At 35.8% G+C, this 15,963-nt stretch overlaps 1 protein-coding gene across 1 annotated transcript in view; it reads left to right on the plus strand.

Annotated features, from left to right (window-relative positions):
* DEUP1 (deuterosome assembly protein 1) overlaps positions 1 to 15,963 on the plus strand; it is a 101,648-nt gene that overhangs the window by 54,049 nt on the left and 31,636 nt on the right. Inside the window, exons 8-11 of the mRNA XM_023209113.2 lie at positions 4,516 to 4,661; positions 8,155 to 8,260; positions 13,536 to 13,733; positions 15,323 to 15,409. Of these exons, the coding sequence (XP_023064881.1) occupies positions 4,516 to 4,661; positions 8,155 to 8,260; positions 13,536 to 13,733; positions 15,323 to 15,409 (537 nt within the window). The remainder of the gene's footprint in view (positions 1 to 4,515; positions 4,662 to 8,154; positions 8,261 to 13,535; positions 13,734 to 15,322; positions 15,410 to 15,963) is intronic.

Here is a 15,963-nt window from a genome sequence, read left to right on the forward strand (position 1 = left end):
CTCCCAAACCATTAGGCAAACCTCTAACTAAACAGATGGGCTTTAAACATGTTTTACAAAATTTATATTTTACCAAATGGGAATAACTGGAGGTAACTGATACTATAACCAATATATGTATTTGGAAAGAAGTTTCTCTTCCCTTTTCACAAAACTGTCATGACAGAGTGTTCCACATCATACACATAAATGCAAAAAGACAACCATTTCCATCTGAATTACTGTCATTTCTTGTATGTAAAATTCTCTTTGTTTATAGCACACTTTAATGCCAGATGCATCTCAATTTTCACATGAATCACATCTCATTTGTCTTTCCACAACCTTGAAATGTGTCAGTATACTTCTTAATTTCATTGCATATATTTATTCATTATGTTGCACTCTACACGTTTTTTAAATGTGCAATATTTTTCATGGGAAGTTAATGACAAAAGTAGATGGCTCTGCATTCTTCTAATATCTATGACAGAAAAGTTAACCTTTTTTTGTTTGCTTGTTAATGTGTCATTAAGGTGCTAGAGCAACATTGTCCAGTAGTAATACAATGTAAGCCACAAATATAATTTAAATTTTCCTACTAGCCGAATTAAAAGAAGTCAAGAAAAATGAGTGAAACTAACATATCATAGCAATATATTTTATTCAATCCACTATATATCCAAAATATTATCATTCTAAAATGTAATCAACATATAAAAAGTTATTGAGTTTTTTACTTTTTTTCATACTAAGTCTTCAAACTCTGGTGTGTATTTTATGCTTCCAACATATCTCATATTACATGCTAAGTATTCATCTGAAGTACCTGGTCTGTATTTAGATCCCATACAATTTTACAGTTTAAAAAGTTGATTTACATACTTAGGTTGTTCCAAACAAACTTGAAAATGTTCCATTGCTGAGTCAAGTACCAAAGAATCATTTTCCTCAATATTTGCACCCACATTCACAAATAATTGATTTGATTTTCATGCAGAAGCATACTAATTTTAAAACTATATCTCAGTTAAATCAATTCACTAATTCTTGTGTTAATTCGGTATTAACCTTGAATTCAAGGTCAAAAAACAATTTTAGATTTATCAATATCAAGAAAGCCTTCAAATTTTTCTTGTACTTTTGCAAGGAATTTACATGCTGTCATTTATAAGTAAAGTACTTTGTATATTCATTGACATGTCAAATCATTATTACTGATTGGTATTATGAAAAGTTTGAATTTTAACATATATGCTTGTACCTATGTAGTTAGGTCATGAATAAGCTTTTTTCCTCTCAATGATGTCTCCAAATTTCACTCTTACGGATATTATTTTCTAATAACAGTAAACAAATATATTGTATTATTACCATATTTTACAGAGTTTCAGCTAACCCTAGCTTGTGGCAACACTATATATATACACACATTTTTTTTTTTTTTTTTTTTTTTTTTGAGACGGAGTCTCGCTCTGTAGCCCAGGCTGGAGTGCAGTGGCCGGATCTCAGCTCACTGCAAGCTCCGCCTCCCGGGTTTATGCCATTCTCCTGCCTCAGCCTCTGGAGTAGCTGGGACTACAGGCGCCCGCCACCTCGCCCGGCTAGGTTTTTTTGTATTTTTTTTTAGTAGAGACGGCGTTTCACCGTGTTAGCCAGGATGGTCTCCATCTCCTGACCCCGTGATCGGCCCGTCGCGGCCTCCCAAAGTGCTGGGATTACAGGCTTAAGCCACCGCGCCCGGCCGCAACACTATATTTTATAGGCCTAAGGTTAGAGCTTTTTGTGGATTCCCCTTCCCCGAGTGAAAGCAGATGCACTTTTCTACGTACAACTTCATATTTGATGGCTCCCTAGTGGCAAATTTGCAAACCAGGGAGCCCACATAATGTCTTCCTCAACTGGGCAAAGTTATGGGCGGCATTCACATTAACTCAGTTTGTGTTTCTGATTGGTAATCTATTGTTTTGCATTTCTTTTATTATTGAAATGTTTAATCTTGTCTGAAAAATCTCCACTGTTCAAAACGGAGGCTTTATCCAAACAAGTCTATTAAATCACCAATTTGAATCTTTTTATATTTATTTCCAAGGTGGCCAGGAAGTTCTGGGGCTAAAGTAATGCTACTAGGCCCCTCACTGAACACAGGCCTCCTGGAAAACAGCATATATTTAAGGCTTGGTAAAAATAAATTATCTGGGAACTCACTATATCCTATACCTGCTATACAATTATTCTTCTAGGCTTTGTGAACTTCTGGATAAGAATTAATAAATAAGAAAGCATATGTCCACATAAGAGCTTATACATTAATTTTCGTAACAGCATTATTTGTAATAGCCGAAAAGTAGAAACAACCCAAATGTCCATCAACTGATGAATAGATAAACAAAATGTGGTATATCCACATAGTGGAACATTATTCATCCATAAGCAGAAATCAACCACTGATATATGCTACAACATGGATGAACCTTGAAAGCATTATGCTACATTAAAGAAGCCAGTCACAAAAGGCCACATAGTGTATGATACTATTTGTATGAAACATCTAGAATAGGCAATTCCATAGAGATAGAACATAGATTAGTGGTTGCCAGTAGCTGGAGGAAGGGGAAAATGGGGAGTGACAGTTAATGAGTATGAGGTTTCCTTTGGGGATGATGAAAATACTCTGGAATAAAGTAGTGGTGATGTTCAACTTTGTGACTAAATTAAAAAGTGCTGGATTGTACACTCTAAATGGGCATATTTATGGTATGTGGATTATACTTCGATGAAATTATTAATAATTCAATAATGATTATTTTTCAATGAATATTAAGTATATCTATATATTAAGAATTATTTAACAAATGATTTTTTAATATAATATTTTCTATAGCCTTTACTAGCAGAGAAGTCCCTTGCCCTTAGAACCTCCCATCCTGTCTTTACCAATACATTAGAGGTCTATTTAACTTATTTTGAGTGAAAGGAATTATTTTTTCATTCTGAATGTTCTAACTGGACTAGGAGTCAAAAGACCTGGATTTTCCTGTTCCAAAATCTGGTAGTTATGAGTTATGTAACTTTGGACCAAGTCTGGCATTCAGTTTCCTCATCTGTAAAAATTGCAATGGATTTGATGACATAAGTCAGGCACTTTTTAAAAAACATTAATTTCCTTGTATAATTGTGTGGAAGTGACCTGATGATATTGAAAGACTCTTCCATTCCTCTCTCCTAGAGAACAGCCAACTACTGCTGCAGAAAATCACTCAGCAGGCCATGGTCCCCAACCTCAAATGGGCACTCAACACTGCCCAGCAATCCACCTTTTTTCTCCAAGTAGCTAATTCTTTCATTCCCATTTTAAGTCATTTAAACTCTTCACCACTCTCAAAAATCACTCCTATACCCTGCACTTCTCCATCTACTGTTAGTACATGATGTTACTTTTTACTTCACAGAGAAAATAGAAGCCAAGAGATAGCCAGTCTCTTAATATCCCCTTAGCTAAATGCATAAACTTGTCTGCATTCCATCTTCCTTCCTTCCTGTTACAGAGAGGAGGGCCTTACTTTTGCTTTAGGTAATTCTCCCAGTGTGCTTTGAGGCTCATCCTTTCCACCTTCTTAGGAACCTGACACCACTCATTTTACCTCTACTCTCTTCTAATGGATCCTTCCCAACAACTGCTAACCTAGTTCAGCTTCTTTTATTAACAAAATGAAACATTGAACCCAGAGGATTGCTGGTATTTCCAGTTACTGACTAAAGTATAGCTGCCATTGGGCAAAGGTTGAATCACAGTTTATAATTCATTTTGTTAGCCAGCTTTGCCATTAGGTTATTCTTGATTATTATCTTTTTACAATTTGAAAGTATTTGTATTAATTAAAATTTTATGCATTGTACTTTATTCATACTTTTATGTTTCATCCTTTCAAATTCACACTCATTGTGATATTTGTGTGATGATTTGATTATTCTTTGTCTTTGCCACTAGATTGTAAGCTCACTGAGAACAGGTTCTGTGTCTGTATCCCCAGAGCACATAATAAAAACTCAGTAAATATTTGTCAGAAAAAATGAATGAAGGAGGCTGGGCACAGTGGCTCATGCCTGTAATCCCAGCACTTTGGAAGGCCAAGGCCGGTGAAGCACGAGGTCAGGAGTTCGAGACCAGCCTGACCAACATGATGAAACCCCATTTCTACTAAAATACAAAAATTAGCCGGGCATGGTGGCAGGAGCCTGTAATCCCAGCTACTCAGGAGGTTGAGGCAGGAAAATTGGTTGAACCTGGGAGGCAGGTGCAGTGAGCCAAGATCGCACCACTGCACTCCAGCCTGGGCGACAGAGTGAGACTCCGTCTCAAAAAAAAGAAAAGAAAAAATGAAGGAATGGAATTCTATGAGACAGAACAAGCAAAGGACTAAATATCAGTTTGTTTAAAATTAGGCTGGTTTATAGATGTTAAATATTTTTAAATGTATTGTACATTATGATAACCAAAAATGAGCGTTGAAATTTTTTGATGTTTTTATTTAGGCCATGGAAGCAGGTCTCTCAGAGGTAAAAAGTGAGTTACAGTCACGTGATGATCTCTTGAGAATTATAGAAATGGAACGATTGCAATTACACAGAGAATTATTAAAAATAGGAGAGTGCCAGAATGCTCAAGGAAATAAAAAAAGGTATAATCTTTATATTTGACAATCTGAGAGAACTGTTCAAAACATGATGTTTGAATGTTTTTAAGAGTTTTATATTTGAAATGAGAATAAAAAGTCTATTTTGTATTAACATGTTTAATTAGTGGGTAATATTAAATATTAAAAATAAAATTTGTGGTTATTTTATCTTCAAAGTCAACATCTTCACTTACCTAGAAAATCATATCATGTTCTGATTTATGGATATTTCTGTCACTCTGAGTCAGACATGGTGGCTCCCAGCACTTTGGAAGGCCGAGGTGAGAGGACCACTTGAGCCCAGGATTTCAAGACAAGTCTAGGCAACATAGTGAGACCCTGACTCTTCAAAAAATTTTTTAAATTACCTGGGCATGGGGGCACACACCTGTAGTCCCATCTGCTTGGGAGGCTAAGCTGGGAGGGTCGCTTGAGCCTGGGAGGTCAAGGGTGCAGTGAGCTGTGATCGTGCCACTGTACTCCAGCCTGGGGAACAGAGTGAGATCCTATCTCAAAAAAAAAAAAAAAAGATACTATACAAAAATAGTATAGAACTGGTATTCAATTATGTATACTCAGAGAAATAAGATTTATTCCATATTTTTAAATGCCTTTGTTTTGATTGCCTATCCCTGATGTCAACCTTTTCTCTTGTACATATTGTATTTATTTTGGCCACCACACTCGCCATCTTGTCAGTTCCATTGAGGGTTCTTCTTAAAACAGATTTTTTTCCTCATTTAAAATCAGACAGATATTGTATATTCCATAAACACAAAGGAAATCAGACAGATATTATATATTCCATAAACACAAAAGAAATGGGACTGCTGAGGATTGTTAAATGTTTATGCTTGTGAATAGACAGTTTGACTGCTTTAGTAGTTCACTGATGCTCTTATTCTCATAGAACTTGAATCTTTCTCAAAATCAGAAAGCTAATGCCAGATCAATGATAGGATTCTAAAAATCGAATAGCCAAATGGTGAGAGATGCTTTATTGAAAGATTGTTATATTGTTTTAAAGGCAATAATTATTTCTTCAAAGTTGTGAGACAGTCAGAGTTGTGAGACCTGCTAGCATTTCTTTGAGGTCTGTGCTTAATAACAAATGGCAAGTTAAGATCCCTAAAATGACCTATTTGTGTGTCTCACCAAGGATGGTGACAGAATGCCTATTAGCCAATCTGCATTGTCAAATGCTCTGCATACAAGATGTATATTATCATCACTGATTACTAATCAATCTGTTAGATATTTATTACATGTAGTGCTGTTCCAGTATGGTAAGTAATGTCTTCACATGAAGAAAATATATTCCTAAAAACATAAGACATTTCACAGAAGAACACACCAGTCAACCCATCTCTAGCTCTGGCTTTGTGAGGAGCATTGTAGGTACTTTTTATGGTGTTCTTAAGACCCATGCTGAATTCCAAACAGTGCTAGCTGCCCTTCAATACACTAATCTAAAATCTTGCACTTATTTATATATTTGGCCAGTAAAAACTTTTTTGTTCTGACTGTTTACCATCCTCTATTTAACTTGGCATTTATTTTGGTCTCCAAACTACATCTTTCGTATCCTAGAATTCAGTTCTAGAATTCTGAGATTTGATGAAAAAGTATAAGTTTAACTTTTCACAGCTTCCATTGTATTTTAGAATTCTCAGCCTTCATCTTTTCCACTAAGAGTCTAAATTTTTTTAGTTTGTTCTCATATGAATGCTGTTCTATCTGCTTTATTGTTTTGGTTTACTTTATTTAGACTGTTGCTTCTTTGTAGTTGTATCAAAGTGAAGCACCCCAGACTACTGATAGTAGATGCATAGTAGTTTTATAAAAGTAGCATGGTAATGTTCTTTTTCGTTTTCAGAAACTTTCTAAATAATGCTAAGATTTTGTTAGCTTTTTCTATTTTTTTTTTTTTTTTTTTTTTTTTTTTTTTTAGTTGTAGAAGCACCCTGGGTTGATATATTCTGAGAGTTATTAAACTAATTTCATACTCTTGTTCTACATGACAAATAATAGTTCCCTTATATATGTACATTAGCATTTTATATTATCATGATTACAGTTTTCTTCTATGCACTTGTCCACATTGGAGTTTGACATTTGTTTCATTCACTTACTGAACTTTGCAAGATCACCATGAGGATTTTAGCATTCAGTTCAGCATTCTACTTCCTGAAATTGCTTAGGAAGAACTGAAAAATAGGGAATTTTTTCACTCATTTCAAATTATAGGAAGTAATGAAAACTTAAGACTGATCCTGAAATAATATTTTAGGAGAATATTGGATAAAGTGGAAAATGCTCACAATATATTACTAAGTGGGAAACAAAAGAAGACTGAAAAATAATGTGTATAGCATATTCCAATTGTATGGGAAATGTATATATCTTTATATGCATAGGGAAAAATATATTTACCACACATAAAAATGCTAAAGATGGTTTTTCCTGAATGTTAACATTACAGCAGTATATTATAGTCTGATATCCTTTGTTATCCACAGTTAAGATATATATTTGACAATCACAAAAAAAGCACTCTAGTCTAGATACATGTAGCTCACACTACCAACTTATACCTTTTATAATAGAGCCTCTATTTTTAATCTTTAAATTAGTAATTTCTTTATCATTACTCAGATTTGGGGTTTTTATTTGTCTGGTTGAAGTTTCTGAAGGTGTGGAATCTTCTCACAAGTTCTCTGGAAACCTAAAATTATAATCACAAGTGGATATGTTCCTCAAAACAACAGACTCCTCCAGAATAGTCAAGCCTGACTTCCAGTAGAAAGCATGCTGCTTCCCCCACCTGATTATCTTTGCTTTTGTGTTTTTGTGATTTTTATTTCACTGGTTTGTCTCATATGAAAGTGAACATTATCCACTTAGACATCTTCAAACCTCCTGTGGGTATTATACCATTTATACTAGTTTCTGCTTTTCCCCTCTAGTATTAATATGTGGTTGCAATTCCACTTTATAAATGGAGCAGCCAAAGAGTAGATGTATTTGAGTACTCTCTGGTTAGACTGTCAGAGTTAATGAGATTTTATCTCTTTTATAGAACAGTTGCTCCCCTTAGACTTCTCATGACAGTTCCTTTCCACAATACATTAGCAAGTTGGGTGTATTTCCTTTTTTTAAATGGGTTACCAAGCTATTTTATTATAGGAAACAGTTTTTTCTTTTTATCCCAAAATCTTATCTACATATGCAATCCCAGTATTCTGCCAATTTTTAATGTATAATTGAAATTCCTTATTAATTGCTTCCTTTCTTCCATTAAAACCATTTGCACTTAAAGATGTAAATACTTATGGGATCTGAATGTATTAGAACTTGCAATTTCTGTAACTAAAAATGTTTCCAACAAAGTAATGATCTATCTCTGCAGCCTGTAATGGTCTAAATTAACAATATAATCGTAACAATTTATCACGTTAAGCTTAATTTTAATCATTACTTTATGTTTAATTTGTAGACTTGAATCATCTCATTTGCCTTCTATTAAAGAACCAGAAAGGAAAAGAAAAGAGCTGTTTTCAGTGATGCAAGATCAACCAAATCATGAAAAAGAATTGAACAAGGTATGAAAAATAATGAGCTCCATTTTTCCAGGTAGATGTGAACTCTTTACATACAAAGGGAGTTTAAAAAAATCTTTCTTCTCACTCCCTTTGTTTTCCTTCTGTATTTTTTTGTAAGGTGATAATCTACCAAGCTGCTAATTCTGACATTTTTCTGTATGAGACTACAAAAAACACAAACCTTAAGTTATCACTCTGCAACTGGGAGACTTCCCACAAAACGGGGAGGGTAGAAGGCCAGAGGCTCCATAATAGGTGGCTTACAGCAAGAAAGTTGAGAGCACAGACTCTGATGCTCAACCATACACATAAGCTTGCAGAAGTTTCCTGTGCAAGATACTGAGGAGCCTCATTTCTAAGATGAAAATAATTGGTACCTACCTCATAAGTTTGTGATGAGGATTAAATGAGTTAATAATAACTGCTACTTAAATAGCAGTTACCATGTGCCAGGAACTGTTCTAAGGACTTAAGAAATCCTACTTCATTTATTCCTCACAACCATCTAATAAAGTAGGTCCTAGTATTACCCTCTTTTTACATTTGAGGAAACTAAGGCACCGAGAAAAAGTAACTTCCTTCAACGTTACACAGCTATTAAGTGGCAGAGGCCATATTTGAATCTAGGCAATCTGGCTCCAGTATCCACACTCTTACCCTAAGTTAAAATCCATGAGATAATGCACTTAAAGTGCTTAAAATAGGATCTAGCTGAGAGGAAGCATCTAGTAAATATTGGCTCAATAGTTTTTTATTGCACCCACATTTTTTCACTGAGCACCTAACATGTGCCAGGAACTCTCCTGGAGCTAGAAATAAACAGATGAGTAAGTCGTGGGCACTGTCCTTAAATAGCTTGTGGTTCTTTACTCTCCTACAAAGAGTATTGTTCTCTCCTCCCTCTAGTACAATCTGGTAATGGCCTTCTTTCTATGAATTTATCATAGCTACTCTCCACCTCTCTGGTCTTTAGGTTTGAGGATCAGGCAGAATATTTAATGCTATAAAATCTAAACAATTAAAAGTTAAATAAACCTGGGTGTGGCTTTGACTTATCAATTAGTGCGCTGCATAGTGCTTGACACACAGTAAATGAAAATAAATACTTAGAGAATGAGTTAGTTAATATTAAGGTTAAATTTTCTCATAAATATATAGGGTCATAAATTCAGTTGTTTATACAAATTTAACAAACATTTGTTGAGTATCTAGGAGAACTATAGCCATTCTGCTAATTTCTATAGGAAATACAATAATATGAAAGACAGGTACTGTCTGCCAAAGAGTTGACTGTCAGAGAACTAATAGAGGTTAAGTAGAGAAAAGGTGTTATGAATCAATGATCATTTTTCATATATTTTGAACACTTTAATGCCATATAATCTTACAAAATTTATTTTACTGACTTGAAAATACAACTTTAAAAAACTCTTTTTTACTGGTGTCCCTAGTAAATGATAAAAGATTGGTTAAAGCCACCTACAGTTACATGATTCTTAACCTCATAGATTTAGATAAAGTAATAAAACTTTGAGAAATATAAAGAATCTTCTGATTTTGCACAGTTTTGATATGGTGGGAGAGAATATGAGGCACAAAATTCTTTATAGGCTCTTGGAGGCCACTAGATACCAGAATGCTGTGCAAAAAAAGGTAACAAATGAATTTTATATAAATAGCTTCCAAGTGGCCGGGCACGATGGCTCATGCCTGTAATCCCAGCACTTTGGGAGGCTGAGGTGGGCAGATCACAAAGTCAGGAGTTTGAGACCAGCTTGACCAACATGGTGAAACCCCATCTCTACTAAAAATACAAAAATTAGCTGGGTGTGGTGGCGCACACCTGTAATCCCAGCTACTCAGGAGGCTGAGGCAGGAGAATTGCTTGAACTCGGAAGGTGGAGGTTACAGTGAGCCGAGATTGCGCCACAGCACTCCAGCCTGGGTGACAGAGCAAGACTCTGTCTAAAAAGAAAAAAACAAAAAAGTTTCCAAGTGTTTCTGGAGAGCATTTTCATTCTCTTGTAATAAAACTAACAAGAGCTATATATTATGAATCTTGCAAGTATTTTATTTCTTTTTCTTTTTTCCAGTATAGAACTGTTTTAGCCATTTATTTTGTGATAACATTCACATTTTCAATAAACTAAAAGTCATTTGGAGTTCAGGTAAATTAGTTTCTTCTTTCATTAAGAAAGAAGCTTTGCAATATAGCATGTTGTGTTAACATCTAAATATTGTGAAAATAATAAAAATAGTTTACTCCTTTTTCATAGTAGTATATTCATTTTTTTACATTTTAAAAATTCCATTTTGGCCAGGTGCAGTGGCTCACACCTGTAATCCCAGCACTTTGGGAGGCCGAGGCGGGCGGATCACGAGGTTGGGAGTTCAAGACCATCCTGGCCAATATGGTGAAACCCCATCTCTATAAAAATACAAAAATTAGCTGGGCATGGTGGCACTCGCCTGTAGTCCCAGCTACTCGGGAGGCTGAGTCAGGAGAATCACTTGAACCTGGGAGGTAGTGGTGCAGTGAACCGAGATCGTGCCACTGCACTCCAGCCTGGGTGACAAAGCAAGATGTTGTCTCAAAAAAAAAAAAAAAAAAATTCCATTTTAAGTGGAACATGTTAAACTATGCCAAAGGGATGCGATCAGCAAAATCCACACTGGGACAAACTATAGACTGACCGTGTCATTTCATCAAATAAATTGGAAGGTAAAAACTTGGAGACAGAAGAGATTAAAGGAGACTTGTAATATTGTCTTCCGGGTTAGGATACTTATGCTTGTACCTCTTAGTCTCCACCTCGTTCTCGTTCCTGTGAGTCTTTTTAAAAATATCTGTTAAATGGTGAGGTTCAATCATGTGATTTCTAAGGTCATATCCAACTCTGAAATTCTAAATATGTTGGTAATATGAATAGAATCAGATGAAGGAAGGGTTGGTGGCATAAAGCCTAATGGTGGATCACATTTGGCTCTGGGCATGTGTACTTTCCATGTTAGGTCACCCCACTCTAAGTGCCATCCCCTGAAACACAGCTTTTTCTAATCTCACTCTAGGTGTCATCCCCTAAAACCCAGATTTTTCCAATCTCTCTGTAGGTGTCAACCCCTAAAACTCAGGTTTTTCCAAATGTGAACCACTTCCCATACCTTCCAGGACCCTTCCCACAGAGGTTGCAGAGCACAACAGTTCACAGGTCCTGGAATTAGACTGCCTTTCACAAGAAACGTGATGTGAAAAGTTATGCACCTTAATTTTCTAATCTTCTAAATAGAGTAGTCTGCAAAATAGAGAGACATTGTGGGGATTAAATGAGATGATGCATGTAAAGTACTTAGAACACACAAAAAGAGAGGCTATAGAAAGATATGAACCAGTCCCAATGAATGGATCATATTTAGATCCTAATTCAATTAAGCTTAAACAACATTATATTTTTGAGACAAGCTTAAATTTGAATACTGCCTAGATACTTGATGAGATTGAGGAATTGTTACTTTTTACAGACATTGTAATAACATTCTGGCTACATTAAAAAAAAGAGAGAGAGCCTTGTTCTTTTAAAGATATATACTGAAATGTTTAAAAGTGAAATGAAAAAAAAATCCATTTTAAAAAAGTGCCCTGGAGAAAATTCGTATGTTTATTTTGTGACTAGCCTCTGCTTAACTCTCCAGCCTTATTTCTCAGAGCAGCTAACTCCTAGCTACCCCAGACTCCTTTTAGTTCACTCAGTGTGTCATTCTGTTTCAGTCCCATGCTCACACTCACTGAGCTCTTTGCCTGGGAGCCCTCTTCCTCCTCTTCCTTCTTCTTCTTCTTCCTCCTCCTCCTCATCCACCTCCTTCTCCTCCTTTTTTTTTTTTTTTTTTTGAGACAGGATCCTGCTGTGTCATTCAGGCTGAAATACAGTGGCACAATCCGGGCCCACTACAACCTGGACCTCCTAGGCTCAAAGGATCTTCCCACCGCACTGTCCCTTCCACCCGAGTAACTGAGACTGAATGCACTTGCCACCACACCTAGCTAATGTTTTTACTTTTCGTAGAGCATCTCTATGTTCTATTTTTTTCTATGCCCTTTTTTTCTTTTCTTTTCTTTTTTTTTGAGACACGGTTTTGAGACAGGGTCTTGCTCTGTCGCCCAGGCTGGAGTGCAGTAGCGTGATCTCAGCCCACTGTACTGCAACCGCTGCCTCCCGGGTTCCAGGCATCCTTCCCACCTCAGCTTGCCACACACCACCATGCCCGGCTAGAGCATCTCTATCTTCTAACTGGCATTCATTCATCCTTCAGTTTTGGGTCTGATGATCCTTCCTCTGGGAATCCTATCCTGACATCCCTAGGCTGGGTTACACACACTGCCACTACATACTGCTGACACTGATTGCTACACTGTGCTGTAATTGTCTATTTTTCTGTTTCCTCCAATGGACTATGATTTTTTTTAGATGGATGATTATGTACTTTAAGTCTCAAGGATTGGAGACAGTAAGTGGTTTCTAGAAAGATACTAAAAGGCTGGACCAAGACAGCAGTTGTAGGAATGGAGAGCAGAGGCAAGATTTAAAAGAGGTTGAAATAGAATGGACAGAATTCATTGCCTGACCAGGTTTGGGAGGACAAGGGTGGAGAGGAGTCACAGGCAATCCAGAGGTTTCTAACATGGAAACGTAGCCAAGATTCAGAAAATAGGAGGCTTAAGGAAGGGAAGTGATGAGTTTTCATGAAGACATTGTTTGAAATTTACTGTAATGTGATTCTGAGAAACAAATGTTTAGTTATAAACAGTACAGCCTGTTTTAGGTTTTAAAAAGCACTGAATTTAAAGCCAGGAGTCCTAGATTCCAGTCCTAGCTTTGCCAATTATTAGCTTTATGACTTTGAGCAAATCACATAACCATTTTAAAGCCAATTTTTTTCTCCATGAAAATGCTTGATAATACTTTCTTCACCTTCCTCTCAAAGTGGTTATCAAAGTAGTATCAGTCATATCTGTTTATCTCCTTTTTTTTTTTTTTTGATGATTTGTATACAAAAGAAAATAGAAGTGAGAAATGAAATGTTGGAATTGGAAGGAATAAAGGTAATGAGTCATTATTGTAAGTATCTGTTTTTAATTTAGCATTGATCAGAAAAGGAGGGTAAAGTGGGCCCTGACAAAGTTTTAGAATATAGGAGGGCTGAACATGGCCAGTAAAAGTTTTAAGCTATTCCATAAATAAAAGGATTCGATAATATTTCCAGTCTCTATCTGCTGCAGATAAGAAGCCAACTCCAACAGGAGGAAGAGTACCATAACTCTGAGCAGGAAAGAATGAGGAATGAAATCTCTGACCTAACAGAAGAGCTTCATCAGAAGGAGATCACTATAGCAACTGTCACGAAGAAAGCTGCCCTTCTGGAAAAACAGTTAAAAATGGAATTAGAAATAAAAGAAAAAATGTTAGCAAAAGAACAGGTATGCAAACAGGCAGAACAGCACTTGTCTAGGGCACACTCTTGCTCAGTGCCAATTGGAGCCTTCATTATTGACTAATGAAAACATTGCATTTCTTGGTATTATTTCTGAGACTAGCTTCACAGAAATGCTTTGTGGTGTTACATAAATAAAACCTTTGAGAGATAACACAAAGTGTCACCAACAAAAAGCACTAGGGCAATGACAGCGCAAGACAATTTCATTGAATCTCATCTTTCCATTTTCTTGTAACCTATATTCTGATCACCTCCCACAGTACACTCTAATCAAATATTTCTTTCTGAGTATTTTTTTCTGTATTTCTCTTCCATTAACATTTTTATCTTTAAAAAGAAGTCTCTATTCCATCTCTTCTTCAACACTTCCCACCCCTCCCCCACATTTCATGTATTTCTTTTAGGCTTTTTACAAATGGATGTTGAAACATGAAAATTAGTTCATATTTACTGAACATGCAGTCGATGCACAGCATGGTGCATGGGGAAAAACAGCAATTGTAACATTCTTCTGTTGAAATACTATAAGTAATGTCTACATCCTTCCTTTCCTTCCTGCCTATTTTTTAAATTCCCTCCATCACTTACTCATGATCAAATGGATGGCCTACTATTGAAAGCACAGGGTTTATCTGCCTTTTTACCCCAAATCTAAAGGTTTTGACAGCATCATTTAATAATTTTCTAGGCATATGAGGGTCCCTTCACAAATAGCACGCCTAAAATCGTGTGAATTATGAAAACCGAAAAGATTTAGCCTGTGCCCAGTTGTAAGCCTTAAACCGTGATTTATTGGTACAGTACACAGGAAAACAGCACAGATGGGAAAATCACTTTGGTTGTACCTGTAGAGGGAGGGATATTTTACAGGTGTTAACAGTGATCTGGGTAGTTGGATTATGAATAATTTTTATTTTCACCTTTATATTTTTGTACATTTTCTAGGTTTTGCCAGTGAGCATATAATTAGTAAGTTACAAAAGTAAATCTTTTTAAGGCAGGTGTTTTATACAGAAATGAGTCCTAGAGAAATAAAAGGACAGATACTATATCCAAGTCTTGTCAAGTAGAATAAATCAGGGAAAGATAAAATAAATTGAGAGACAAAATGAAGTAGTCACTAAAAAAGATGGAACTTTGGCAGAAATATCAGAAAGAACAAAATTAAACATGAAAGTTATGTATTGCCTATTGTAAAAATTAATCAGGTATTGAATAAATTTAATGGACAGTTATTCAAACATGTCTTTAACATGTGCTTTTTCTGGTGACAATTTGCATACAATAGAAAATAGAAACCAGAAATTGAATTTTGGGATTAGAGGACAAAAGTAAATGAATCATTAGTGAAAGTACATGTTTGTAGTTTAGCATTGATCAGAAAAAGACATAAAGTGGTGCCTGCCAAAGATACAAGAACTAAATCAGAATACTTGAATGTTATTGATTATACTGAAGAAGTGTTTCCCTTCATTACACTTAGAAAATATTTGTATTCGCAAAACAAAATTTTAATAGAATTATGAGTTTTTATTACAAATTTTACATTTACCTTTTATCTGCTAATTTCAGGTCTCAGATATGAAATATAAAGCTGTCAGAACTGAAAACACACATCTAAAAGGAATGATGGGAGATTTAGACCCTGGACGATACATGGTAATATGCTGACATCATTCAATAAATTGAACAAAGAGATTACTGAATTGGTCACAATTAACCCAGACATCATTTAATGAGCACTTGCTATGTGTTAGGCACGAAGAGGTTGGGTGGTAAATTATCTTGCACTTTAGCTGAGGTTACTTTTATCCTCAGGCTAGAACACTGGAATGTCTGATTTTCTCCCTTGTTCTTTGGTTGGATTGGGCTCAATTCTGATCATTTCCCTCAAATATGCCAAGCATGCTATTTCCTTGCTTTTGTTCTTGCTGTTGCCTTTGAAATCCTACATCCTACATGGCCTGATTCAAGTGCCAATCTTCCCCCAACAAAGCCACCCCTGAAACCCCAGTCAGAATGAATACCACATTTAGTTTGTATTTTGTTCTGACTTGTTTTGTTGCTTGTCACTTTCCCAGTGGATGGCAAGCAGGGAACCATGTCTTATTGGTGTTTGTTTCACCAGTACCTCACATCTTCAGGCATAAAGTAAGTGTTCAATGAGTGTTGGCTGATTTAAAAGAGGGAGAAATGAATGAATTACTGAGGAT

Source organism: Piliocolobus tephrosceles, chromosome 13 (genome assembly GCF_002776525.5).
Source record: "Piliocolobus tephrosceles isolate RC106 chromosome 13, ASM277652v3, whole genome shotgun sequence".
Taxonomy (NCBI): domain Eukaryota; kingdom Metazoa; phylum Chordata; class Mammalia; order Primates; family Cercopithecidae; genus Piliocolobus; species Piliocolobus tephrosceles.